Source organism: Narcine bancroftii, chromosome 5 (assembly GCF_036971445.1).
Source record: "Narcine bancroftii isolate sNarBan1 chromosome 5, sNarBan1.hap1, whole genome shotgun sequence".
Lineage (NCBI taxonomy): Eukaryota > Metazoa > Chordata > Chondrichthyes > Torpediniformes > Narcinidae > Narcine > Narcine bancroftii.
In genome coordinates this window covers 185,296,157-185,323,321 of record NC_091473.1, presented here as the reverse complement: position 1 = coordinate 185,323,321, position 27,165 = coordinate 185,296,157, and the positions used below count along the sequence as shown (strand labels likewise).

Here is a 27,165-nt window from a genome sequence, read left to right as displayed (position 1 = left end):
TGTCGGCCTTCTCCCCAGAACTTTTGATGCCCTAGCCAATCAAGAATCCGTTGATCTCTGCCTTTAAATACATCCAACAACCTGGCCTCAACAGGCGCCCATTCACTGTCCTCTGGCTGAAGAAATTCCTCCACATCTCTGTTCTAAGCAGATGCCCTTCAATCCTGAGGTTGTGCCCTCTTAACCTAGACTCACCGTGGGGAACAACGTCTACATCTACTCTGTCCACGCCTCTCAACATTCTAAATGTTTCAATTAGATTTTCCCCCCCACCCCCCATTCTCCTAAATTCCAACGAGTCCAGGCCAAGATCCATCACATGGTAACCCTTTCATTCCTGGAATCATCCTTCTGAACCTCTTCTGAACCCTCCCCAACATGAGCACATCCTTTCTTTAATGAGGACCCCAAAATTGCCCACAATTCTCCGAGTCTGGTCTCACCAGCGCTTTATAGAGCCTTAACATCATATCCCTGCTCCAACATTCCATTCCTCTTGAAACGAATGCCAGCATCGCATTTGCGGCCTTCACCACAAACTCCACCTGGCAGCTTACTTTCAGGCCACCCTGCACCTGGAACTCCCAGACAACTGTGTCTGGGGGATTTTCAGTTTTCTGCCCATTTATTTTTCCTAATGAGGTGTGAGATCAGTACACTTTCTGACGTTGCTTCATGAGCCATGTCTCTGCCCATTCTCCTCATCCGTCCATGACCTGCTGCAGCTTCCCTGTTCCCCTCAACGCCTCCCCTTCCCGTGAGGAACGCAAGAAATGGGAGCAGGAGTCGGCCATTCAGCCCGTCGGGCCTGATCTCCCATTCAGCGGCTGATCTGATGATCGTTTTATTCAGAAGGCCGTCATTAACCATGGGTTCGAGTTCAAGAGCAGCGAGGTAACGTTATGGCAACGCAAGACCTTGAGAATGTCAAAAACAGGAGCAGGAGTCAGCCACTCAGCCTGTCGATCTTGCTCCCCCCTTTTCAACGAGATCACGGCTGATCTGATGATCGGCCCACCTTCACCCACCTGCCATTCCCCCATATCCCTTAATCCCCCTCTACTCTGTTTAAAAAAAAATCTACCCATCTGAGATCACCTCCTATTTTGATGGGCAGCAAATCCCACAGATTCCCCACCCTCTGGGAAAAGCAGTTCCTCCTCCTCATCTCTGGCCTGGATCTTGAGGCTATGTCCCCTCGTTCTGGTCTCCCCCACCAATGGGAACAACTTTCCGACCTCCACCTCCAGCCTTTCATAATTTTAGATATTTCTCTCGTCCCTCTAAATTCCAACAAGTCTAGTCCCAGGCAACTCGATCTCTCCTTGTAGACTAATCAATCCCCTTCATCCCTGGAATCAACCCGGTGAACCTCCTCTGCACCCCTTCCAGTCCGTCCTTCCTTGAGTAAGGAGACTGGATGCGGTCATTATATCATCTGCAAACTTTGACACGAAGCCCATTCGCTTTGCATCTGAGAAGTTCAATTCCTTAGAACAGATTTATTGTACGTACAGGACATTTCCTACAGCCCCGAGATCCTTTTATCCTGCAGAATTATTGATAGTGCAAAAAAAAAACTACACGGTGTTAACATGAAAAACATATAATGAAATGTAAACAAACTGACTGCGATACAGAGAGAGGGAAAAAAAATCAATAAGACTAAAATCCGCGATTGAGTCTGTCGTTGAGGAGTCTGATGGTGGACGAGGGGCAGCACCTGTTCCTGGCCCCAGTGGGTGCGAGTCTGCCGGCCTCCCCAACTCCTCTTCCCCAACGGCAGCCGCGAGAACTGAGCGGGCGGTGGTGATCGCTGCTGCTTCCCCAACGGCAGCAATCCCCATAGATGGCCCCCCCCGAACCAACGGCGGGGAGGGTTTTGCCTGCGACAGTTCACTGCACACCCCTGCAGGGTTTCCGTCGTCGGGCCGAACCTCCACAAACTCTCGAGGGGGGGATTCTTCATGATGCCATTAGTGTATTGGGGTCCGGGGAATGTCCTTCGAGGTGGTAACTCCCAAGAACTTAAGTGCACTGACCTTCCCCACATCTGATCGCAATCTCAATTGATCGGCGCAGGTTTCTAATACTCTTCTCAACCATCACGCTGGAAATGAATCTAAGCTCGAGCTTTTCCCACCCTTTAACGTGCCGCATTCTACGAGATATACTTGGGCAAAAATTAACACCTTGCATAATTAAATTTTCAGCGGCCCCTGTCCTGGGTGGGAATTGTATTAGTGATGACACGAGCGTCTATTTGTGGACAGAGCCTGCAGCGATTATACTTGGGGAGTGAAGTGGCTGGGGCTTGGGACCCGGAGGGTGGGCCGGGGGTGAAGAGGAGGGAGTTCAGAGTGGGCACATCCCCTTTAAGGTCCCAGTGATGTAGATAATTGGAGGAAGAGCTCGTTGGTTTCCCAGGGAAGTGGTGGGGGGGGAGGTGGAGTGCGTTTCCGTGAACGGGAAACTCGGCCACTGTTGTCGGGATGTTTTTCTCCCAGGGGAAGTGCAACTCGGAGGGGGAGGAGGGGTAAAGAGTATCTGCATTACAACTATCGCTCAGTGGGAGATGGAGGGGTGAGAGGGAGGGGAGGGGGGGAGAGATGAGGTGTGGGAGAGGGATGGGGAGAGGGGTAGAAGAGGGATGAGGAGTGTGGGGGAGGGGGAGAGGGGAAGGGGGAGAGGGGAAGGGGGAGAGGGGAAGGGGGGAGAGGGGAAGGGGGAGAGGGGAAGGGGGAGAGGGGAAGGGGGAGAGGGGAAGGGGAGAGGGGAAGGGGAGAGGGAAGGGGAGAGGGGAAGGGGGAGAGGGGAAGGGGGAGAGGGGAAGGGGGAGAGGGGAAGGGGGAGAGGGGAAGGGGGAGAGGGGAAGGGGGAGAGGGGAAGGGGGAGAGGGGAAGGGGGAGAGGGGAAGGGGGAGAGGGGAAGAGGGGAAGGGGGAGAGGGGAAGGGGGAGAGGGGAAGGGGGAGAGGGAAGGGGGAGAGGGGAAGGGGGAGAGGGGAAGGGGGAGAGGGGGAGAGGGGAAGGGGGAGAGGGGAAGGGGGAGAGGGGAAGGGGGAAGGGGGAGAGGGGAAGGGGGAGAGGGGGAGAGGGGGAGAGAGGGAGAGGGAGAGGGAGAGGGGGAGAGGGAGAGGGGAGAGGGAGAGGGGAGAGGGAGAGGGGAGAGGGAGAGGGGGAGAGGGAGAGGGGGAGAGGGAGAGGGGGAGAGGGAGAGGGAGAGGGGGAGAGGGGAGGGGGGGAGAGGGAGAGGGGGAGGGGGTTCAGTCTGGGGTCGTACGGGACTGTCAAAAAGCCTGCCAGTTGTGGAGGGAGGGAGGTAAAATGTTTGCAAAAGTGAAATAAATACTTTGTGGAAGAATTTGAACACGTTCTGTGCTGTACGTCTCATCTCTGCTCTCATAATAGATGGGCAGAAAGTGAATCAAAGTTGGTAAATAAGTAGGAGATGAGGAAATGATTGTGTATATTTGGAATTCATTGTCATGGTTGAGGGACTGAATGTGTCCAGATAGTGATCAGAAATTGAGAGGTGATGAGGGTGTGGAGAAGTTTCAAGATTCCTTTAGTGTCTTGTAATGGGACAGAACGTGTAATATTGCATGAAATCGCCTTCTGCCTGTTCTAAGAAATGCTGGGGGGACTCGGCCAGTGTCGTCGTGTCTAGAGGGGGTGCTGAGATATTACAGACGTTTCAGACCTGAACCCTTCCTAAAGCCAAGAGCAGCTCCAAACACTCCTTCCACATGAGGCAACATTTCACCGCTTCTCCCGCTGGGGTCTCTTCTACAGAGGAGAAACGCTTCATCGAGCACCTCAGCTCTCCCCCGCAGGAGCCTGGATCTCCCAGTGGCTGCCCATTTCAATTCCCCACCCTGTTCCCCTCGCTGACTGGTCAGGCCTCATGCACTTCCAGATTGAGACCACCCGCAAATTGGAGGAACAACACTTCGTCTTCCCACTGTGTTCGGTTTCCATTAAATGCCACCCCCCCATCTTCTTCCTACAATCTCCTCTAGTGTTCTCTCTCTCTCTCTCTCTCTCTCTCTTTCTCTTTCCTCCACCCCCCCCCCCCCATCTGTCTCTCTCCCTCCCTCTCCCCCTTTTCCCTCCGTCTCCTTTCACGGAGCCAAAATCAATTCTCACCTCTCCTCTGATCATATACAATTAAGAACTTTAGTTGGTCTGGACTCTTTACCAACCACCCCCCCCACACCCAGCCAATCTTTAACCAGACGCCTTCCTGTTTTTTGTTTACACCATGAGGAAGAAACTCAGGCCTGAAATTGGCTGTTACCTCCTGCAGACTCTTGGAAGGGGAGGTGGGATGGTCCGACGGACGGACGCAGGGAAGGAGGGAGGGGCAGAGGGATTCTCCAGTGGGGGTGGGAGTGGTGGGATTTTTTTGGGGGTGAGTGGGTGGGCTTCACTGGCAGGGAGGGATTCTCTGGGGAGGAGAGTAAGGTAGGTGGGATTCTCCCAGAGTAAGGGAGGGGTAGGAGGGATTGTCTAAAGGGGGTAGATAGGTGGGATTCTCCGGAGGGGGGAAGTAGGTGGGATTCTCCGGAGGGGGGAAGTAGGTGGGATTCTCCGGAGGGGGGAAGTAGGTGGGATTCTCCGGAGGGGGGAAGTAGGTGGGATTCTCCGGAGGGGGGAAGTAGGTGGGATTCTCCGGAGGGGGGAAGTAGGTGGGATTCTCCGGAGGGGGGAAGTAGGTGGGATTCTCCGGAGGGGGGAAGTAGGTGGGATTCTCCGGAGGGGGGAAGTAGGTGGGATTCTCCGGAGGGGGGAAGTAGGTGGGATTCTCCGGAGGGGGGAAGTAGGTGGGATTCTCCGGAGGGGGGAAGTAGGTGGGATTCTCCGGAGGGGGGAAGTAGGTGGGATTCTCCGGAGGGGGGAAGTAGGTGGGATTCTCCGGAGGGGGAAGTAGGTGGGATTCTCCGGAGGGGGGAAGTAGGTGGGATTCTCCGGAGGGGGGAAGTAGGTGGGATTCTCCGGAGGGGGGAAGTAGGTGGGATTCTCCGGAGGGGGGAAGTAGGTGGGATTCTCCGGAGGGGGGAAGTAGGTGGGATTCTCCGGAGGGGGGAAGTAGGTGGGATTCTCCGGAGGGGGGAAGTAGGTGGGATTCTCCGGAGGGGGGAAGTAGGTGGGATTCTCCGGAGGGGGGAAGTAGGTGGGATTCTCCGGAGGGGGGAAGTAGGTGGGATTCTCCGGAGGGGGGAAGTAGGTGGGATTCTCCGGAGGGGGGAAGTAGGTGGGATTCTGCCGGAGGGGGAAGTAGGTGGGATTCTCCGGAGGGGGAAGTAGGTGGGATTCTCCGGAGGGGGGAAGTAGGTGGGATTCTCCGGAGGGGGGAAGTAGGTGGGATTCTGCAGGAGGGATGGGTAGGTGGGATTCTCCGGAAGGGGGGGTGGAGGTGGGATTCTCCGGACGGGGGGGTATAGGTGGGATTCTCCAGAAGGGGGGGTGGAGGTGGGATTCTCCGGGAGGGGGTGGGTGTAGGTGGGATTCTCCGGAGGGGGTGGATGTAGGTGGGATTCTCCGGAAGGGGGGTAGGTGGAATTCTCTGGGGGGGTAGATGGGGTCCTCTGGTGTTGTCGGGCAGTGGGTTAAGCCTTGTTCCTGCTGTTTCCTGAAGGTTTGCTGATGGCAAAATTCCTGACGAACCAGTGTAATCTGTTCACTTTTGAGGTGGGGGGTGTCACAGATGGCCAGTCACCCTCTTCCCAGAGGGCCAGGGACCCTCCAATTGGTTCCAGCAGCCAATCAGAGCCCGCTGTGTTCCACTTCCTGTGGTAAATCAGTACAGCCACTGACCTCGGTGACAGTGTCACATCTCCACACCCACCAAGGAACCAGGAGGGGTGTAGGGGACCGGAGGGGGGTAACAGAGAAAGGGAGGGGTTTAGGGGACCACAGGGAGGATTACAGAGACAGGGAGGTGTCTTGGGGACCAGATGGGGTTACAGAGACAGGGAGGGGTGTAGGGGACGGGAGGGGTGTAGGGGACGGGGAGGGGTGTAGGGGACGGGGAGGGGTGTAGGGGACGGGGAGGGGTGTAGGGGACGGGGAGGGGTGTAGGGGACGGGGAGGGGTGTAGGGGACGGGGAGGGGTGTAGGGGACGGGGAGGGGTGTAGGGGACGGGGAGGGGTGTAGGGGACGGGGGGGGGTGTAGGGGACGGGGGGGGTGTAGGGGACGGGGGGGGGTGTAGGGGACGGGGGGGGGTGTAGGGGACGGGGGGGGTGTAGGGGACGGGGGGGGTGTAGGGGACGGGGGGGGTGTAGGGGACGGGGGGGTGACGGAGACTGGGTTGGCATAGGTTGGGGAGGGGATAGAAGGATGGGGGTTGAGATTTGGGTGTGTGGTTCATCATTTCTCAGTTGTGTGGCTGAGGACCTGGATGGTGTGTGCACGTTGGGATGGAGGTCTGGGGGTGGGGGGCTGGGGGTGGGGGGCTGGGGGTCTGGGGCTGGGGGTCTGGGGCTGGGGGTCTGGGGCTGGGGGTCTGGGGCTGGGGGTCTGGGGCTGGGGGTCTGGGGCTGGGGTTCTGGGGCTGGGGGTCTGGGGCTGGGGGTCTGGGGCTGGGGGTCTGGGGCTGGGGGTCTGGGGCTGGGGGTCTGGGGCTGGGGGTCTGGGGCTGGGGGTCTGGGGCTGGGGGTCTGGGGCTGGGGGTCTGGGGCTGGGGGTCTGGGGCTGGGGGTCTGGGGCTGGGGGTCTGGGGCTGGGGGTCTGGGGCTGGGGGTCTGGGGCTGGGGGTCCGGGGCTGGGGGTCCGGGGGTGGGGGTCTGGGGGTGGGGGTGGGGGGGTGGGTAACGAGATGAGGTCGGAGTAAGGAGGTTGGAGCCTCCAGATGAGGGAAGAGGGGACACATGGCACCTCCCCTCCTTCCACCACTGCCCCCTCCCCCTTTTTCTGACCCCCGGGCCACAGACCCTTTCTCCCAGAGTGGGAGAGGACATCTGTCCCAAGCGAAGGGAGGGAGGTTTTAGGGGAAATAAAGAGAGAGAGTGTTGTGGAAGGAGGATGAAACAATTGGGACATTTTGAGGCAGGAGCAGGCCATTCAGCCATCGAGCCTGTTCCACTATTCAAATGGGCTGACCTGATGATCATCTCCACCGCCCTGCCCTTTTCCCCACAAAAAGCCACATGGATGGAGGGAGGGGGTAGGACAACATAATGGGCCTTGTGGCTTGTACTGTTCAAGAAATCAAAACAAAGAATGTGCATGGCTTTTCATTGTGAATTCAGTGTGGTTTTGTTTGGTGGCAGGGATGAATTTTTCTTGTCCTCTGGTGATCTCCACAGGCTTCGGGATGAAGATTTCACCCTGGATGTGCGTTTGAATGACTACCTGGACATCCTGTGTCCCCACTACGGGGGGAAAGATCTGCCGGCGTTGGTGGAGGAGTACACCTTGTACCTGGTGGACAAGGAGGGCTACCAGCTGTGTCAGGTCCACCCCAGTGATGAGGTGCGCTGGCAGTGCCGAAACCCCAGCGCACCCCACGGGCCTGAGAGGTTCTCTGAGAAGTTCCAGCGTTTCACCCCCTTCAGCCTGGGGAAGGAGTTCCACAAGGGGAAGAGTTACCATTACATCTGTGAGTTGCTTTGAGGATCTCAAACCCCCCACCCCCCCCCCCGCCCCCCCACCCTCCTAACCACGCGGATGATCCCAGCCAGTGGGTGTTGGGGAGGGGACAGTTTCATCCTCATTCTCCCCCCGGGAAGGCTGGGGTGGGGTGGGGGGGGGGAAACCATGTATAGTGGAAGAATATGCTGGAGGAACTTGGCGGGGAGTAATAGGGCGACCGGCGATTGGTGTCCGGGGCCCTTCCGCGGGAGTTGGGGTGGGTGTCCTCTTGCTTCCTGGATCTCTCTTTCCCCCCCCCCTCCCATTCTGGCCCCATCACCATCCCAACCTGGCCCCATCACCATCCCAACCTGGGGGGACTGCCTTGGCTTCCTCGTCTGGATCCCGCTGCCCCTACCCCCCCCCCACACTCCCCTCCACCACTCCATACCCTTCATCCCACCCCAACCTGGGACCACCCTGGCCTCTACCTCTGTATCCCACTGCCCCTAACCCCCACTCTGTACCCTTCACCCCACCACCCCTTGACCTGGAACCGCCCTGACCTTGCCTGGATCCCACTGCCCCTACTCGCCACACGCCCCCCCCCCTACCTCCCCACTCTCATTTATTCTATTTCCAACAGCAGTCAATTCACCTACCATCCTGGCTTCATCCCTCTTCTCCCTGATTCTCATCTTGCCCCCTCCGAGTGCCCATCCCTCCGCTCTCTCCTCACTAACCCACACCCTGATGAAGGGCCCAGGCCAGTTACCTCGGATCTCTCTCTTCCCCCCACCCCCCCCCCTCTTTACTCCCAAGTTTCTCCAGAGCACTCGTGTGTTTCCCTCAACCCTGGCACCTGCCGACTCTGGATCTCGGTTGGGGGCCAGGAGGGTGGATGGGGAAATTCTTTGACGGGAGTTTCAGGGATTTGTTTTAGTGGGAGGGCAGAGATGGACAGAGACGTGAGGAAAGACCAAGATTGTGTGGGGAGTTGGGGGGAGGCGGACGAGGTGGTAACCGAGGCGGTTTAGGCTACGTTTTCTGTCCACGGTCGGGGTGCGAGAGCTGGGACATCCCACCACAAGACGAGGGTGAGACCACCGCCGCTGGCAGTTCCGACTGCCCAGTTGCAGGGGGGAGGGTCAATAAGCCAGAAAGAGGGGACGGACAGGATTCACCGGGTCTGGGAGGGGGAAGGGGAAGGGGGAGGGACCTGAGTTATGAGGAGGGGCTTGTGGCCTTTCTCCCTAGACCGTCGGAGACTGAGTGGGGGGTAATCTCCTGGAGGTTTATAAAATTGCAAGGGGTGTGGAGAAGGGGAAAGTTCGCCATCTATTTTTGCAAGCAGTTCCGATCTCTTGGCTTGAGGAAGGATGGACTGGCTTTGGGGACGGTGAAGAGGTTCATCAGGTTGATTAAAGGGATGAGAGGGTCAGCCTATGAGGAGAGATTGAGTCATCTGGGACCGTACTCGCTGGAATTTAGAAGAATGAGAGGGGATCATATAGAAACGTGTAAAATTATATAGATAAGATAGAGGTCGGTAAGTTGTTCCCGTTGGTGGGGGAGACCAGAATGAGGGGATATAGCCTCAAGATTCAGGATGGAGATGAGGAGGAACTGCTTTTCCCAGAGGGTGGGGAATCTGGGATTCGCTGCCCATTGAAGATTGAAGCAGTGGAGGCGACCTCAGTAAATAGATTTAAGACAAGTTTGGGTCGAAATAGTGGGGGATTAAGGGATATGGGGGCAAGGCAGGTGGGCTGATCATCAGATCAGCCGTGATCTCGTTGAAGGGGGGAACAGGTTTGATGGGCTGAGTGGTGGACTTCTGTCATTCTGAAGGTTTTGCATCACCATAAAATTACTTCACGGCTCTTGAACTTGGTCCCATGGTTAATGACGGCCAGCGCACCTTCTGAACAGCATGATAAACCAGTTCAGCAGCTTTGTGCGCAATTTGTCACCACGGGCAGCTGTGGAGGCCGGGCCATTAAGGCACAGATTGAAAGGTTGTTGATGGGCTAGGGCAGCAAAGGGGAGAAGGCCGGGCAGTGGGAAAATATATCAGCTTGTGGTTAAACAGCGGGGCAAACGCAATGGGCTGAATGGTCTGTTTCTGCTCCAGTGCCTTGTGGCCTAATGGATTGGCTCAGGAAGGCGTACGGCTGCAGTCCCAGTAAGAGTGAGCGTACGGAATGTGCTCCCTCCTGCATGTCCAGGATTGGTCTTTGACCATCTTTTTTTTAACTCATTCTCTCTCTCTCTCTTCTTTCCCCCCTCCATAGCTAAAGCCATTCACTCTGAACGGGAGTCGTGCCTTAAACTCCGGGTCCATGTGCTCACCAGCCACAGTGAGTCGATGTCTCCACAACACTCTTCTCCCATCGTGTCACTACACCCCTCCCTGTCTCTGTTACCCCCTCCGGTCCCCTACCCCCTCCCTGTCTCTGTTACCCCCTCTGGTCCCCTACCCCCTCCCTGTCTCTGTTACCCCCTCCGGTCCCCTACCCCCTCCCTGTCTCTGTTACCCCCTCCGGTCCCCTACCCCCTCCCTGTCTCTGTTACCCCCTCCGGTCCCCTACCCCCTCCCTGTCTCTGTTACCCCCTCCGGTCCCCTACCCCCTCCCTGTCTCTGTTACCCCCTCCGGTCCCCTACCCCCTCCCTGTCTCTGTTACCCCCTCTGGTCCCCTACCCCCTCCCTGTCTCTGTTACCCCTCTAGGGTCACCTAACAATCTTGTCATTTCCATAATCTTCCAAATGATTCACAAATTTTCATTAAAGTTCTTTTGCTTTAAATCGCAGAGAGAAAAATCCAGAAGGAATCTTACACAACGAAAGCCCAACTCTCAGCAGGTACGTGTGACAGGGGAAGGGTTTATTCCCTTTGCCCCAGACCCGAGGGTTTGACCTGTTCGCTTCATTCCATATCTGGTCTGGTGTTGAAATGGATGGTTTTATCACCCAGGTGGGGAGGGAGTTAATTCCAACTGTTCATGGCCATCGACATCCCCTCTCTACTCCTGATGTCCCAAGCCCCAATATGGGGGAATAATGGCAGTGTCGGGGGTCATGGGCCGCGAGGAGGGGTCAGGGGTGGCAGCAGCCATTCTTGACGCTGAGACCAGACTAACCTCCTTTTTTTCTTCCTCTCTCACTCCCTCTCCACTTTTCTTTCTTGCTCTCATTTGCTTTGCCATTTTTCACCATCTCTCTCTCTCTCTTCCCTTCCCACTTCAGACCAGCCCCCGGAGCAGATGCCAGACACACAGAGGAGTACAGGCGGCGCGCCGGCATTGATGGCGTCCCCGGTCCTCGCCACCCTGCTGTCCCTGTTGCTGCTGGCGATGTTATAGAGTTGTCACCCCCACCCCTCCCTCTACCACCACCCCAGCCCTTGTTGAAATGGGCCGCACTTCAAGGCTTCTGGACTTTGGGTGACAGCTGCACTGGTGTGGTGCAATGGTGCACTGAGTTTGGTCAAACAGGCCACCTACCATTGGTGATGTTCAAGATGGCCGCCACCTCGAGTCAAGATGGCTGCTGCTTTGACATGGTCAATCTGGTTGTCTGCTGGATGACTGTTGGCCGGGTCGGGCCAGATCTGCTGCAGTGTGTCCAGGGCAGGTTCTACATATTAAATCTACCATGAGAGAATAATAGGATGCATTTCCAGATTGACACCCCCATCGCCGGCGACCGTGGGAGCCAATTGGATTCTTCCTGTGTTGGGATTGGAGGCAGGGTGAGGGGGAAACGAGGGGGGAGCATTCCTCCTGTTACTGATCCAGGAGGTCAGGGAGGTGGGGACTGGAGACTCTGGAAGTCTGTCCATGTTGAGGAGAAGCAAGGGGAGTGGGGGGGGGCAGAGAGAAAAGGGGAGCAGGGAAGAGAGGGGGAGTGGGGGGAAGCGAGAGCGGGGGGAAGAGAGACTGGGAGGGCTAAAGAAAGAGAGGCCAAATAAAGAGGGGCAAGAGAGGGAATGGTTAACCTGGTTCCCAACATCCTGAAGCTTTTGACCCCTACTCATTTGTTGGCCTCCCTGTGGATGTGCCTGCCCTCTGCTGTGTTCCAAAATCCTTGTACAAACTGTATATAATATTAAGGTTTGAGTTCTGTGTTTTGTACAGTCACTTTTTATATATATATATATTTGTCTACAATAAATGATTTTTTTTTAATTAAAAGATCCCCTGGTCATCTTGTCTTGGTCATTGACAGAGACCCGAGCTCTGATGGGATTGTTTGGGTTTGCACTGCTGGTCTTGTCAGGAATCCCATGCCAGCATGTCGATATAGACGAGGGAATTTTGCTGCTGTCCTGTCCCTTTCTGTCTCCACTCTCCACAGAATTAAACACATAAAAGTGCTGGAAAGATCACAGTAAGTCTCGCAGTGTCCATAGGAGACAATGATGTATATTTAAAAAAAAACTTAAAATGGACTTCATTCATGATGTATTATTTACAAAGGAAATCGATGAGGGTAGGTTGGTAGATGTGGTCTCTATGGATTTTAGTAAGGCATTTGACAAGGTTCCCCATGAATGACTCATTCAGAAATTCATGAGGAATGGGGTCCATGAAACCTCGGCCGTGTGAATGCCTGTAGAGAGCAGAGAGTAGTAGCGGATGGGACGTGTTCTGCCTGGCGATCAGTGACTAGTGGATTCCTCTGGGATCTTCTGGGGGCTCCTGCTCCATGCGATTTTTATAAATGAGCTGGATGAAGAGATGGACGGAAGGGTCAGTGAGTTTGCAGATGATATGAAAGTTGGAGGAATTGTGGATGAAGCTGAAGGTCGTCGTAGGTTACAAAAGGACATAAGACAGGATGCAGACTTGGGCGGAAAAGTGTCAGATGACGCTCAGTCTGGATACATGTGAGGTGATGCATTTCGAACGGACAAAACAGAAGGCTGAATACAGGGTGAATGGTCGGATATTTCACAGTGTGGAGGACCAGAAGGACCTTGGGGTCCAAATCCATACATCCCTCAGGGTCACCGTGCAGGTAGATAGGATGGCTTAAGAAGGTCTATGGGATGTTGGGCTTCATTAACAGGAGGACTGAGTTCAAGAGTCAAGAGATCATTTTACAGCTCAACAAATATCTGGTGAGACCACATTGTGTTCAGTTCTGGTTGCCCTCATTGCAGGAAGGGCATGGAGAGGGGCCAGAGGAGAATCACCAGGATGTTGCTTGGATTTTCATCAAGGCGAGGATGGCAGAGCCGGGGCTTTTCTCTTTGGAGCGAAGAAGGATGAGAGGTGACTTAATCGAGGTCGACAAGATTTTGAGAGGCAGAGATCGGGTGGACAGCCAGTGCCTGTTTCCCTGGGCGAGGGAGGGGTGGCAAACACCAGTCAATGTCTGGACACAGTGAAGGGAGGGAAATTTAGAGATGTCAGAGGTAAGTTTTTTTTTCTTATACAGAGTTGTGGGGGCTTGGAATGCCTTGCAAGGGATGGTGGTGGAGGCCAGAATGTTTTGAGCATTTAAGAGACTATTAGACAGGCTCATGGATGGAAGAGAAATTAGAGAAGGTGGGAAGGGTTTAGTGTTTTTTGAAAGGAATGCATGGGTCAGGACAACATTGAGGGCTGAAGGGCCTGTTGTGTTCCATATTCTATGAATTTAAAAGGAAAACCATTGTCAACCTTCTCAGGAGCTCTATCGAGAGTGTCCTGGTTGGCTGCATCACTGGGGTTCGGTCGCTGCAGAGAAATGGATCGGAGGTCACACCACGGGGCCATAAGGGTGACAGAGAGGATCACTGGTCTCCCTCTCTCCCTCATTGACGTGATGCACTGGGGCTGTTGTCTGAAGAGGGTGCACAAAATCATTATGGACCCCTTCCACCCCACACATGGCATCTCTCAGCTGCCCCCATCGGGAAAGGGATACAGGAAGATCGGAGCCAGCACCACCACGCTGAGGAACAGCTTCTTCCCAAGGGTAGTGAGAATGCTGAATGACCAAAGGAACTGCTCCCACTGACCACCCGAGACATTCATGAAACAATATTTATTTGCCTATATGAATACTTGTTCTGCATATGTATTCGACTGCAATACAGAAAGAAAAATTCAATAAAGTGCACAAGTAAGGGTCCTTTAAATGGGTCCCTGATTGAGTTTGTCATTGAGGGGTCCGATTGGGGGGTGGGGGGGAGCAGCTGTTCCTGAACCTGGTGGGGGTGAGTCTTGTGGCACCGAGACCTCTTTCCTGATGGCAGCAGTGAGAACAAAGCGTGGGGTGGGGCGGTGTTCATCTTTGATCACCGCTGCTCTCTGATGTAAGCGTTCCCTGTAGATGTCTTGACGGCGGGGTGGATTTTACCTGTGATGCATCCACTATCTTATGCAGGGCTTGATGCTCAGGGGGATTGGTGTCCCCATTCCAGACCATGATGCAGCCAGTCAGTGCACTTCTGGAGAAGTTTGCCAGGGTTTCTGATGTCATGCCGAACCTCTGCAAACTCCTGAGGAAGTCGAGGCGCTGACGTGCTTTCTTCATGATGACATTAGTGTGTTGGGTCCAGGAATGATCCTCCAAGACAGTGACACCCAAGAACTTAAATTTGCTTGCACTCTCCACCTCTGATCCCCTCCCGCTCCACCAGTAGAATAAAAGAACTTTTGTGTAATATCACATTTTCTGTTTTATTACATGGCAATAAAATAACTGAATCTTAAAGAAGCTTCAGAAGGAGGGGTTCTTAGCCCAGAACATCACCCAAACCTCCCTCCCCCTCCGTGGACTCCATCCACATCTCCCGCTGGCCAGGGAAGGCAGCCAATGCACTGAAGGACCCACCTCCCCGCAGCCATCAGGCTTCTGACTGAACCTCACAGTGACTGAACCTCACGGCGCCTGCCCTTGCTTTTCGTCTTTTTCCTTTCATTGATGCTGCAGCTCTGTCACAGCCCCCTCATTCTTCTCCTTGACTAGTTCGGGTCAGAACGGATGAGTTGGGGGTGGCCAGGGAGGGCGAAGGGCCTCCGTGCCTATGTTGGAGGTAGCCTGCTGGATTGCTCATGGGAGGACCTTTCCCTCCTGCACTTGGTTCAATGGGACAAATGAAGCCACAGAATGGATTTCCTGGCCCAAAAGGACGTGAAAAGTTGGAGCATTGAGTGGGACCATTCAGCCCCCTCTGGTTCTACTATCCCCAGCTCACTTGGTTCGTGGCATCTATCCCAGTGAAGGAGGGAGGGGGAAGAAAGTTTTCACAAGATATAAGAGCAGAAGTCAGCCCATTGAGTCAGCCCTGCCATTTAATCATGAGCTGATCCATGCCCCCACTCCCTGGAACCCTCGATGTCCTGACTCACCAAATACTAGTCAATCTCTGCCTCAAACACACCCACTGACCTCACTCCCACAGTCCCAAGTTTCCACAAACTCGCGTTAAAGACATTTCTCTGCATCTCTGAAATTGAACCCCTTTTATCCTGAAGTTGTGCCCTCTTGTCCTGGACTCCCTGACCGTGGGGGCAACAACCTGGCCACATCTACTCTGTCCAGGCCTTTCAGTATTCAAAATGTCTGTATGAGGCCCCCCTCATCCCTCTGTCCTCCCAGTGGGTTCAGCCCAAGAGCCAACAATTGTTCCTCGTAAACTAACCCTTCCATTCCTGGTCTCGTTCTAGTAAATCTCTGAACCCTTCCCCAATGCCAGCACATCCTTTCTCAAATAAGGCCCTCAAACTTGTACCCAGTCTCCACATGTGAGCTCACTAGTGCTTTCCCAAGTTATTGCAGAGAGTGCCTGGAATGGGCTGTGAGGGGCCAACGATGGACGCAGATGCAACAGGGGCTGTGAACAAGCTTCTTGACAGACATCTGTGGGCCATGGAGGGACACAACCAGCTGCAATGCCTCTTTAAATCTCGTCTAATTTCGACATAGAGCATGAGTCCATGCCGCCCAATGGTCCTGCAACCCCAGATTGTGGCAAATAAGTCTCCTGAGGCAAGGTTAGCAGAGCCAGGGCTTCCTTGGAGTGAAGAAGGATGAGAGGTGATTTAATAGAGGTCCACAATATTCTGAGAGGTGGATGGCCAGTGCCTTTTTCCCAGGGCAGGATCAGCAAACACCAGAAGACAAAGGGAATGGGGGAAAGTTTATGGATAGGGGTATGTTTTTTTTTACACAGAGAGCAATGGGGTCCTGGAATGCCTTGCCAGGGACGGTGGTGGAGGCTGGAACAATAGGGGCATTTAAGACACTCTTAGACAGGCACATGGATGCAAGAAAAACAGAGGGTTATAGGTGTGCCTACAGGTCCTATGTATTGTGGTCTTAAATGCAAGCAGGCTTTTACCACTGAGGGCAGGTGGGATACAATCTTGACACGGGTGAAAGGGGAAAAGTTTAGGGAGAATTTTACGAGAAACTTCTTCACAGAGAGAGAGTGTAGAACAAGCTGCCAGCTGAAGTGGCTCAGATTTAACATTCTAGAAGAATCCGGACAGGTACATGGATGGGAGGGGTATGGTCCAGGTGCAGGTCAATGGGATTACACAGAATAATAGTTGGACACAGACTTGATGAGGCTGTTTCTTTGCTGTAATGTTTTGTGTCTCCTGCGTCCCACAGAGGAATGTCTCAGCCTCTCCTTATAACTTAACTGTAAAGAAATGCTGCTGTATCAGGGCTCTATCAGGGGGAGAGAGGGGGTGGCAGGTGAGGCAGATAGATGGAGGGGGGCAGGGTGGATGAAGAGTGGGTGGAATTTTGGAGAAAAGGAAGAGGGGAGGGAGGGGAATGGGGAGGGAAGAGGAGAGAAGGGAGATGGGAGGAAAGTGGAGGAAGAGAGAGGGGGAGGGGAGATGGGGGTTGGAGGGGGCGGGGGGAGGAAAGGAGACTGGAGAAGGCGAGAGGTGGATTGAGGAAGGAAGGATGGGAGGGGAGTGGATTGAGAAGGTGAGGGCGGGAGAGAGGTTAGAGGGGAAGGGGATGAGAGGGAAAGGAAAAGAGAGGGGTTGAGAGGAAGGGGAGAGATGGATTGGGAGGTAGGGAGGAGGGGAAGGGCGGGAGAGAAGTTTGAGGGGGAGAGGAAAAGAGAAGTGAATGGGAAGAAAGAGGGAGAGACAAAGGTTGAGGGGCAGGGGAGAGGGGAGAAAGGAAGGGGGGGGGGAAAGAAAGCCAGAGGCAAGGATTGAGGGGGAGGCAGGGAAAGAGCGAGTGAAAGCGAGCAAAGGAACTCAACGAGGAGAGAAAAGCCTATCAGGAGGGAAGAGAAAGGCAGCGACACAAAGGCAGGGAATCCTCAATGCATTTCCTTTTTCCTGTGTCCAACTGAACTCTGAGCCACGTATCAGTTGTTACGGGTGCCGGAGACCACCCCCGCACCCCGCCCCCCCCCCCCCCCCTCCTCTCCCTCGGCCACGGGAACAGATACGTTTGTATCCAAGCCCCGAAACACATTGTATCCAACGCGCTGTATCCGGGGCCCGCGGGATATATTGTATCCATTTCGGTGAAATTGTTGCCGAGCGTTTCTTCCCGCCTACCTGTTGCCGCCGGGTGGAAGAGGAAACTCAACAACCTCTCGTTCCCCCAGCCCCCCTCCCCTCCTCCCCCCTCCCCTCCCACAACCCCCGAACCCGATGGAAGGAACCCTCCTCCTGCCCTGGGCATGTATCGCCTTCACCATATGGATGTTCGCCACCGGCCTGTGAGTTTCACCCATTGTCGGCAGGGCTTTGAAATTGACAAATGCTTTGACATTGTTGGCGGTGAAACTGATCGGCGCCTCTGTACCGGGCCCTGAGTTGAAGCCTAGGGAGGGAGGGAGGAGGGGGTGAGGGGCTGCTGTGGACCCAATCAGGGCAAGTCCTGCAGGCACTGGGTTTGGAGTGGAAGACACAAAAGTGCTGGCGAAAGTCAGCCGGTTACTGACTCATCTCCCAACCCCCCCCTTGCACTTTCCCCGGCCACTTCCCTGCTGTGTCCGCCCACCTCTCCCCCTCCCCTCATCCTCATCCCCTCCCTCCCTTCACCCTCTCCCCCTCCCTCTCTTCACCCTTTTCCCCTCATCCTCACCCCCTCCCTCCCCTCATCCTCACCCCTCACCCCTTTCTTCCCTTGCCCTCTCCCCTTCCCTCCCCTCACCCTCTCCCCCTCCATCCCCTCATCCTCATACTCTCCCTCCTTTCACCCTCCCTCTCTCCCCTCACCCTTCCCCCTCCCTCCTTCCCTCTCTTAAGCAAAATAAAAATGGTTTGGCAAGGACTAGAAACAGGGCCTGTTTCTGCCCTGTGGACACTGTGACCTGCTGAGGTTCTCCAGAACTAATGCACATTGCACTTTTTATAACAATTGCTCTCTGAAGCGTCAGTGCTGAGGGGAGACCAGCTAGAGGTGTATAAAATGCAAAGCTTGATATGGGGCAGACGGCCAGTACCTTTCTGCCCCTGGGGGTGGCAATAGCCAACACTAGAGGACGTTGGCTGAAGGTGAGTGGAGGTAGACCTCAACAGGTCTCGCAGTGTCTTCGCGAAGCAAGTGGTACTCGCTGGAATTTCGAAAAATGAGAAGGGATCTTTTAGAAATGTGTACAATTGTGAAATAAGACGGAGATGGGTAAGTTGTTCCTGTTGGTGGGGGAGACCAGACCGAGGGGACAAGGCCTCAAGATCCAGGGTGGTAGATTTAGGACGAAGATGAGGAGTAACTGCTTTTCCCCAGAGGATGGGGAATCTGTGGATTTAGGGTGTTGGTTAATGGGGCGTAAATTTGGCGGCACAAACTCATGGGCCGAAATGGCCTGTTACCATGCTGTCCGTCTACATCGTAAGAGACTGGCACATTGGTGCATGAGGATTTATGGATGGGGGGGGGGGGGGGTCTCAACCTTTTCTACTCACATATACCAGGGATGTTGTCCACGTGGATTTTCAGTCAGGCCTCGACCAGTTTCCACATGAGGTTGGTTAGGAAGATTCAGTCATTAGGGATTAATGTTGAAGTAGTTAGATGGATCCAGCACTGGTTGGAGGGGAGATGCCCCCCCCCCCCCCCCAGAGTAGTGGTGGAAAATTGTTTGTCAGTTTGGAGGCTGGTGACTAGTGGAGTGGCTCCAGGATCAGTACTGGGCCCGTTGTTGTTTGTCATATACATTAATGATGTGGCTGACGGGGCGGGAAACTGGATTAGTAAGTATGCAGATGACTGGCGGTGCTGCGGACAGTGAGGAAGGGTTTCAAAGCTTGCAGTGGGATATAGGCCAGTTAGAAGAGTGGACTGAAAGATGGCAGGTGGAGTTTAATGCTGAGAAGTGTGAGGTGCGACATTTCCATCGGACTGATCAGCAAACGTCTTGCACATTAAATGTTGGACAATTGAGGAGTGCAGTGGAACAAAGGGATTTAGGAATTCTGGTACATAATTCCTTGAAGGTTAAGTCACATGTAGATAGGGTGGTGAAGAGGCTTTTGGTATGTTGGTTTTCATAAATCAGTGTATTGAGTACGGGAGCTGGGATGTCGTTAAAGTTATATAAGGCATTGGTGAGGCCAAATTTGGAATATTGTGGGCAGTTTTGGTCGCCGAATTGTAGAAAGGATATAAACAGATTAAAGAGAGGGCAGAGGAGATTTACAAGAATGTTACCGGGGTTTCAGGGTTTGAGTTACAGGGAAAGGTTAAGCAGTCTGGGACTTTATTCCCTGGAGCATAGACGATTGAGGGGTGATTTGATAGGGGTCTTTAAAATTGACAGATAGAGTCAATGTGGATGGGCTTTTTCCATTGAAAAATTAGATTCAAACAAAAGGGCATGGGTTGAGATTGAAGGGGGAAAAGTTTAGGGGAAGCATGAAGGGGAATTTCTTCACTCAGAGGGCAGTGGGAGTGTGGAATGAATGTCCGGCTGAAGTGGTAGATGTCTAGATTTTAATATTTAAGGAAACGTTGGATATAGATGAGAGAGGTGTGGAAGGTTATGTGCTGGGTGCAAGTCAATGGGATGAGGAAGGACAAGGTGTTTGGCATGGACTTCAATGGCCGAACTGGTCTGTTTCTGTGTGGTAATGGTTATATGGGACCAGAGGGGGTGACAGAGACAGGGAGGGGTGTAGGGGACCAGAGGGAGTTACAGAGACAGGGAGGGGTGGAAGGAACCAGAGGGAGTTACAGAGACAGGTTACAGAGACAGGGAGGGGTGTAGGGGACCAGAGGGGGTTATAGAGACAGGGAGGGGTGTAGGGGACTGGAGGGAGTTACAGAGACATGGAGGGATATAGGGGACTGGAGGAAGTTACAGAGACATGGAGGGGTATAGGGGACTGGAGGGGGTTACAGAGACAGAGATGAGTGTTGGGGACCGGAGGGCGTTTTGGAGACAGGTGAATCTGTGGAGTTTATTGTTGCAGACAACTGTGGAGGCCAGGCCATGGGATAGATTTGAAGTGGAGGTTCTCCATTACCAAAGTGGTGGTGGGGGGGGGTGGAATGGGGAGGTCAAAGCTGATGGGGAGAAGGCAGGAGATGAGGATTTGAGGGGAATATGTACATCAGCCATGACTCAAATGGCAGAGCAGGGTCGATGGTCCAAATGGCCTTATTCTACAACTGATGGATATATGACTTGTCTGGTTGTCGGGGGGGTGGGGATGGGGACTGAGGCGGCATGTATTTCCAACCTTGATGACTGATCTCCCATAGGTCGGACCTGTGGTCTATGGTTACCCAGAGAAGTGTCGGTAACATCCAGTTCCTGCCATACATCACCACTGCCCTGAAGTGAGTGTGGGCGGGAGGGGGGGGGGTCATCAATGTGGAGGGGAGTGGGTGTGCGGGAGAGGGCTGTGGGAGGAGGCTGATTGGGGATCAGTGGGAGAGGGAGTGGATGGTGAGGTCACCAACTCCGTCCTAGGGTTAACATATCACAGTGTCTCCCGCAGACAGACACATGGCCATCTACGCTCACACCCATACACATCCCAACACACACGTGTGCGCGCACACACACACACACACACACATTCCACACACCTTCCTCCCGTACACTCCCTCAGCCCCAGTACCGGAGGTGGGGATCAAACCCTGATCTCTGGAGGTGTGAGATGGTGGCTGAACCTGCTGCACCATTGGGTCCTGCTCTCTCTCTCTCTCTCCCCCCCTCCCCCTTTGTCTCCTGCACTCTCTTTGTCCCCTCTCTCTCTCTTGCTCTACCCCCTCTCTCCTCATTTCCCCTTTTCCCCCTCTCCTCCCCCCTCTCTCCCCATCTCACTCACCCTCTGTCTTTCCCCTCCTCCCTCTTTCCCCTCTCCACCCCCTCTCTCACCCCCTTTCTCCCCTCTTTCTTCCCTCTCTCTCTCCCTCTGTCTCCAGCACCCTCTGCCTTTTCCCTCTCTCCCTCTCCATCCCCTCTCTCTACCCCATCTCTTTCACTCCTCTCCACTTTTTCTCTCCCCCCGTCTTTCAATCCCCCCCCCCCCCCGATCTCCCTCTCCCACCTCCCTCCAACCAGACCGGAGGTGGATGTTGGATTTGTGCGGGTCCCAGCCAGGTGGTGGGTTGGGGGAGTATGGAGGCTGCAGTGGGTGCAGGGACAGTCAGGTATGGGAGAGGACGGTTTGGTTCAGGAGTGGGGGGGGTGTTAGGAAGGACTCTCCTTCCTTAGTGACTGGCTCTCCCTCACTCCTTCCCCTCAGTAACCTGGGCTGGTTTTACTATGGCCAGCTGAAGGATGATTGGACGCTAATGGCAGTCAACTCCATTGGGTTTTCGCTGCAGAGCTGCTACATCATGGCCTACCTGTACTTCACCTCTGAGAAGGTAGGGGGCACCGCAGCAGGATGACCCTGAGGCATGCCTGCATGGAGGGACACAGAGCATGGCCGCCTTTCTCTTGAGTGGTCCTCATTGGAAGGCAACTCATACCTGGGCCACTCCTCATTGGCTGGTTGGAAGGAGCCACATCTCTGGTCCACTTCCATTGGCTGAAAACTTGGGGGAGGAGGGTCAGATCTCTAAGCCACTCCCCAATGGCTATAGGTTTGGAGTCACATCTCTGGGTCACTCCCATCAGTTGAAAAGGAGTGAGGTGGGAGGGGCTTCGTGCGGGAGGAGGTAGGGAGGGTGTGGAGGAAATGGGAAGAAAGCCATTGGGGGTAGGGTGAAAAGAGGAAGGGGAGGGAGTGCAGAAGGAGGGGGCGGGGAGGAGGAGTGAGGGGTGTGAGGTAGTATGGGAGGGTGGAGGGAGGGAGTGTAGAAGGAGGGCAGGGAGAAGGAGGGAGGGGGTGAGGTAGAATGGGAGGGGCAGGGAGAAGAAGGGAGGGGGCGAGGTAGAATGGGAGGGTGGAGGGAGGGAGGGGAAGGGGAGGAGAGAGGGACAAAGTAGTATGGGAGGAAGGGTGAGGGAGGGGAGGGAATGCAGAAGGAGGAGGCGGGGAGGAGGAGGGAGGGGACAAGGTGGTCTGGGAGGGTGGAAGGAGGGCATAGGGAAGTGAGGCAGAAAGTGCAGGTGGGGGGAGGGTGGAGGGAGGATGGACGTGGGTGGAGGGAGTGTAAGTGCCAGCGAACCTTCCCCTTGCCTTTTCAGAGCCGCCCAGTGCTGAGGCTGGGAATGGCGGCTGGCGCTCTCGTTGCCGGCTACCTCTACTTCACCACTATCCCGGAGTCGGGCAGTCGAATGGACCAGCTCGGACTCATCTGCTCCTCCTTCACCGTCACCATGTACCTGTCACCCCTGGCCGACCTGGTAATGTGAGGGGGGGGGGGGGGCGGCTGGGTGGGATGTACCGGTGTGAGAGGTGGAAGGGACAGATTGAGGAATCGGACAGACCTGGGGGGAAGGTAGGAATGGAGATGGGGACGGACCGGGGTGAGAAAGGAGGGGATGGACCAGGATAGGGGGAAGGGGAAAGACAGGGATGAGAGAGGAGGGGACAGACCAGGGTAGGGCAAAGGGTATGGACTGGGGTGAGGGAAGAGGGAAAGGACCAGGGTGAGAGAGGAGGGGACAGACCAGGGTAGGGTGAAAGGGAAGGACTAGGGTGAGAGAGGAGGGGATGGACCAGGATAGGGGGAAGCTAACGGACTGGGGTGAGGGAAGAGGGGACAGACTGGTAGAACAGGGAGGGCAAGAATCAGGGGAAGAGGAATGGGTCAGACCTGGGGAAGTGGAAAGGAATGGGCCAGGGGGAAGGAGGAGGAAGACAGGCTGGGGAGGAAGTGGGTGGAAGATGGACCGGGGGAAGGGGGAGGAAGACAAATTGAGGGGAGAAGGAAGATGAATCAGGGGAAGAGGGATGAAGATGGACCAGGAGGGAAGGGGAGGAAGATTGACTAGGGGGAGGAGGATGAAAACAGACTGAGGGAAAGGGGGAAGAAGACGGACCAGGGAGAAGGGGGGAGATGGAAAATTGGGGGGACGGGGAAGGACTATGGGGGTGTGACGGACCCCCAAACCTCAACCTCCCCACCACCCTCCCACTCCCACCCCCACCTGTCCACAGGTCAAGATCATCCAGAGCCGGTCAACCAAGTGCCTGTCCTTCTCACTGACTGTTGCCACCTTGTTGACCTCCTCCTCTTGGACCCTGTACGGCCTGGAGCGCTCCGACATCTACATTGTGGTGAGTCCCTGGCAGCTTTGGGGTGTGGGGGGTGTTGAGGAGGGATCAGCACCCCATCCCACTGGAAAATGGCCTCAGGTTGGGGGGGAAGGGGTGTGTGTCCTGCAGTGTTTGAGCTGAGGGTCTATAACTATGTGGAATCCTGCTGTGCTCTCCGGGACAGTGGGACGTTCCAACACACTACGGGCCCTTCAGCCCATGATGCTGTGCTGACCTACGATAAAAAATATTAAACCCACCCAAACCCATAACCCTCTATTTTTCTTGCATCCATGCGCCTGTGTAAGTCTTTTAAATGCCTTGTTGTTCCAGCCTCCCCACCATCCCTTACAAGCCATTCCAGTCCTGCCCAAAATTCTCTATTTAAAAAGTACCCCAAACTTCCCTCCCTTCTCTTTGTACAGATGTCCTCTGTCCTGCCAAGGGAAATAGGCGCTGGCATCTGATCTCTGCCTCTCAGAATCTTGTCGACCTTGATTAAGTCACCTCTCATCCTTCTTCGCTCCAAAGAGAAAAGCCCCGGCTCTGCCAACCTCACCCTGATATTTTCCAATCCAAGCAACGTCCTGGTGAATCTCCTCTGCCCCCTCTCCACGCCCTTCCTGCAATGAGGGTGACCAGAACTGAACACAATGTGGTCTCACCAGATATTTGTTGAGCTGTAAAATGACCTCTTGACTCTTGAACTCAGTCCTCCTGTTAATGAAGCCCAACATCCCATAGACCTTCTTAAACCATCCTATCAACCTGCACAGTGACCCTGAGGGATGTATGAATTTGGACCCCAAGGTCCCTCTGGTCCTCCACACTGTGAAGTATCTGACCATTCACCCTGTACTCGGCCTTCTGGTTTGTCCGTCTGAAATGCATTACCTCACACTTATCCGGATTGAACTCCCATCCGCCATTTCTCTGCCCAAGTCTGCATCCTGTCTATGTCCTTTTGTAACCTACGACAACCTTCAGCTCCATCCACAATTCCTCAAGCCTTTGTATCATCCGCAAACCTACTGATCTGTCTGCCCGCCTCTTCATCCAGGTCATTTATAAAAATCACAAAGAGCAGGGGGTCCCAGAATAGATCCCTGCGGAATCCACTAGTCACTGACCTCCAGGCAGAGCACATCCCATCCATTACTACTCTTTGCCTTCGACAGGCATCCAAAAGGCCGAGGTTCCATGGACCCCGTGCCTCGTGACTTTCAGAATGAGTCTCTCATGGGGAACCTTGTCAAATGCTTTACTAAAATCCACATCTACCACCCTACCCTCATCGATTTCCTTTGTCACCCCCTCAATCAGGCTCATGAGACACGACCTTCCCTCATGAAGCCATGATTCTCCCTGAGAAGATTGGACCTCCAAATGCTCATAAATCCTGTCAAGGACCCTCTCCAATCGTTTATCGACCACTGACTTAAGATCCCCTGGTCTAGAATTCCCTGGATTCTCCATGTTACCTTTTATTTAAAAAGGGGAGCCGTATGGAGATTGGCAGATGCTGGATAAATGAGTTTTCTGGTTGCTTCAGACTCACTCTTACAGTACCTAACTAATACACCTGCATTAAGAATAAACAGTTTAAAAGACAGAAATACGACAGTGTACTGTAGTTAACCAGAACAAACTTGGAACTCAGTTCCTGAAGTCCTGGCAACATCTCTGCCCTCTTTCTGTCTTATTGACATCCTTCCTGTCGTTCGGCGACCAAAACTGCACACAATTCTCCAAATTTGGCCTCACCAATGTCTCGTACAACTCTACTATCACATCCCAACTCCTGGACTTGATATTCTGATTTATGAAGGCCAATATTGCCCAAAGCTCTCTATACAACCTTATTCACCTGTGATGCCATTTTCAGGGGATTATGTCTCTGTATTCCCAGATCCCTCTGTTCTACCGCACTCCTCTGTGCCCGACCATTTACCATGCACGTTCTTTCTTGGTTTGTCCTATCAAAGTGCAACATCTCACACTTGTCTGCATCAAATTCCATTGCCTACTTTTCCAGCTGGTCCAGATCCCTCTGCAAGATTTGAAAACTTCATTCGCCGTCCACAATGCCTCCAATCTTGGTGTCATCTGCAAACCTGCTGATCCAATTTACCTCATTATCATTCAGATCATTGATATAAATGACAAACAATGGTCTCAGCACTGATCGCTGAGACTTCACAGGCCTTCAATCTGAGAAGCAACCATCAACCACCACTCTCTGGCTTCTCCTGTCCAGCCATTGTCAGATCCAGTTCACTACTTCACCATGAACACCGAGTGCCTGAACCTTCCCGACTAACCTCCCACATGGGATCTTGTCAAAGGCCTGGCTAAAGTCCACGGAGACAACATCCACAGCCTTTCCTTCGTCAGCTTTCCTGGGGTAACCTCCTCGAAAAGTCTCGAAGACTGGTTAAACATGACATACCACATGCAAAGCCATGTTGACTATCCCCAATCAGTCTCTGGCCACCTAAATAATTATACATCCGATCTCTTAGGACACCTTCTAATAATTTACTTACTGCTGACGTCAGATTCACTGGCCTAGAATTTCTTGGGTTACTCTTTATTTTCGGGGGTGGGGGGGGGGAGAAAGAATTTTAGGAACTTGGATTCTGTTGTTGAGGCAGACGTTGTCCAAGGTCTGCTGGGCGGGATGGAATATTAAAAAGTATCGCAGCTTGGCTAATGGGGTAGCAGGGACGATGGGCCAGCTGACCTCCCCGTTCCCTTGAGCATGGACGCGGCGGGGATGGGGAGCGGTGGAGACGTGTATGTGTGTGTGTCGCACCCCCCCTCCCCCCCCCCGTCATCCCATCCTTTCTCTCTCCATGTCCCCAACATGGCCTCCCCGTTCATGGCCTCTCCTCTTTCCATCAGATCCCCAACACGATCCCCAAGATCCCCAGCTGGTCTCCCCGTTCCCTTGAGCGTGGATGTGCGGGGGGGGAAGCGGTGGAGAGGTCCCCCCACCTGAGTCCCATCCTTTCTCCCTCTCTTGATCAGATCCCCAACATGGCCTACCCGTTCATGGCCTCTCCGCTCTCAATCAGATCCCCAACATGGCCTCCCTGTTCATGGCCTCTCCTCTCCTCATCAGATACCCAACATGGCCTCCCCATTCATGGTCTCTCCTCTCTCCATCAGATCCCCAACATGGCCTCCCCATTCATGGCCTCTTCTCTCTCCATCAGATCCCCAACATGGCCTCCTCATTCATGTCCTCTCCTCGCTCCATCAGATCCCCAACATGGCCTCCCTGTTCATGGCCTCTCCTCTCCTCATCAGATCCCCAACATGTCCTCTCCTCTCTCCATCAGATAGCCAACATGGCCTCCCCATTCATGGTCTCTCCTCTCTCCATCAGATCCCCAACATGGCCTCCCCGTTTATGGCCTCTCCTCTCTCCATCAGATCCCCAACATGGCCTCCCCGTTCATGGCCTCTCCCTCTCGCCATCAGATCCCCAACATGCCGGGAATAGCGACCAGTCTCATTCGCTTCTGGCTTTTCTGGAAATATCCGGCAACGGATGAGAAGTACTCGTACCACCCGCTGCTTGCCTGAGGTCAAAGCGACGTCCATGGAGCGCGTTGGGCGTATGCGTTGAGCATGTGTATGGCATGAGGGGTCACTTTGTCCCACCATAGCCCAACCTTGGAGAGCTGATTCACCCAATGTCCAAATGTTTGCCAAAAATTAAACATTCCTTCTATTTTTATCAGGCTTGTCTCTGTTTAAAATTAATTTGGCATTGCCACACGCGAATGGGACGGGATGTGACCCGCACACAATTACCCTCACTGGGCGATGAGTTGCACACACTGACCCTCACTGCGGGATAGGTCCCACTCACTGACCCTCACTGTTGGACGGGTCCCAGACACACTGATCCTCAATGGGGGAACAGGTTCCATACACATTGACCCTCACCGGGGGTTTGGTCCAACGCACAATGTCCCTCACTGGGGGATATGACCCGCACA

General features: G+C 54.2%; 2 protein-coding genes across 4 annotated transcripts in view; both read left to right on the top strand.

Annotated features, from left to right (window-relative positions):
* Positions 1-11,430, top strand: part of LOC138764346 (ephrin-A1-like) — a 17,633-nt gene extending 6,203 nt beyond the window's left edge. Inside the window, exons 2-5 of the mRNA XM_069940129.1 lie at positions 7,311-7,603; positions 9,870-9,935; positions 10,389-10,439; positions 10,824-11,430. Of these exons, the coding sequence (XP_069796230.1) occupies positions 7,311-7,603; positions 9,870-9,935; positions 10,389-10,439; positions 10,824-10,939 (526 nt within the window). The 3' untranslated portion in view covers positions 10,940-11,430. The remainder of the gene's footprint in view (positions 1-7,310; positions 7,604-9,869; positions 9,936-10,388; positions 10,440-10,823) is intronic.
* A 5,490-nt stretch (positions 11,431-16,920) lies between these two features.
* On the top strand, positions 16,921-26,900 carry slc50a1 (solute carrier family 50 member 1). Of its 3 annotated transcripts, none has more exons than XM_069940125.1 (6): positions 16,921-17,268; positions 20,259-20,336; positions 21,251-21,374; positions 22,141-22,299; positions 23,057-23,176; positions 26,186-26,540. In XM_069940125.1, exons 1-6 carry the CDS (start codon positions 17,201-17,203, stop codon positions 26,501-26,503), a joined length of 867 nt encoding a protein of 288 aa, XP_069796226.1. In that variant the 5' UTR covers positions 16,921-17,200; the 3' UTR covers positions 26,504-26,540. The 3 variants fall into 3 exon arrangements, with proteins under 3 accessions (XP_069796226.1, XP_069796227.1, XP_069796229.1); XM_069940126.1 differs by lacking the exon at positions 26,186-26,540 and adding an exon at positions 26,594-26,900 and having other exon boundaries at positions 16,930-17,268; XM_069940128.1 differs by lacking the exon at positions 26,186-26,540 and adding an exon at positions 26,642-26,900 and having other exon boundaries at positions 16,934-17,268.
* The last annotated feature ends 265 nt before the right edge of the window (positions 26,901-27,165 follow it).

Excerpts from the sequence above, each read along its gene's own strand:
- slc50a1 (XM_069940125.1), top strand. The coding sequence starts at position 17,201 with ATGGAAGGAACCCTCCTCCTGCCCTGGGCATGTATCGCCTTCACCATA. Across the intron at positions 22,300-23,056 it reads TGTCACCCCTGGCCGACCTG|GTCAAGATCATCCAGAGCCG; the intron begins GTAATGTGAGGG and ends ACCTGTCCACAG. Across the intron at positions 23,177-26,185 it reads GCTCCGACATCTACATTGTG|ATCCCCAACATGGCCTACCC; the intron begins GTGAGTCCCTGG and ends TCTCTTGATCAG.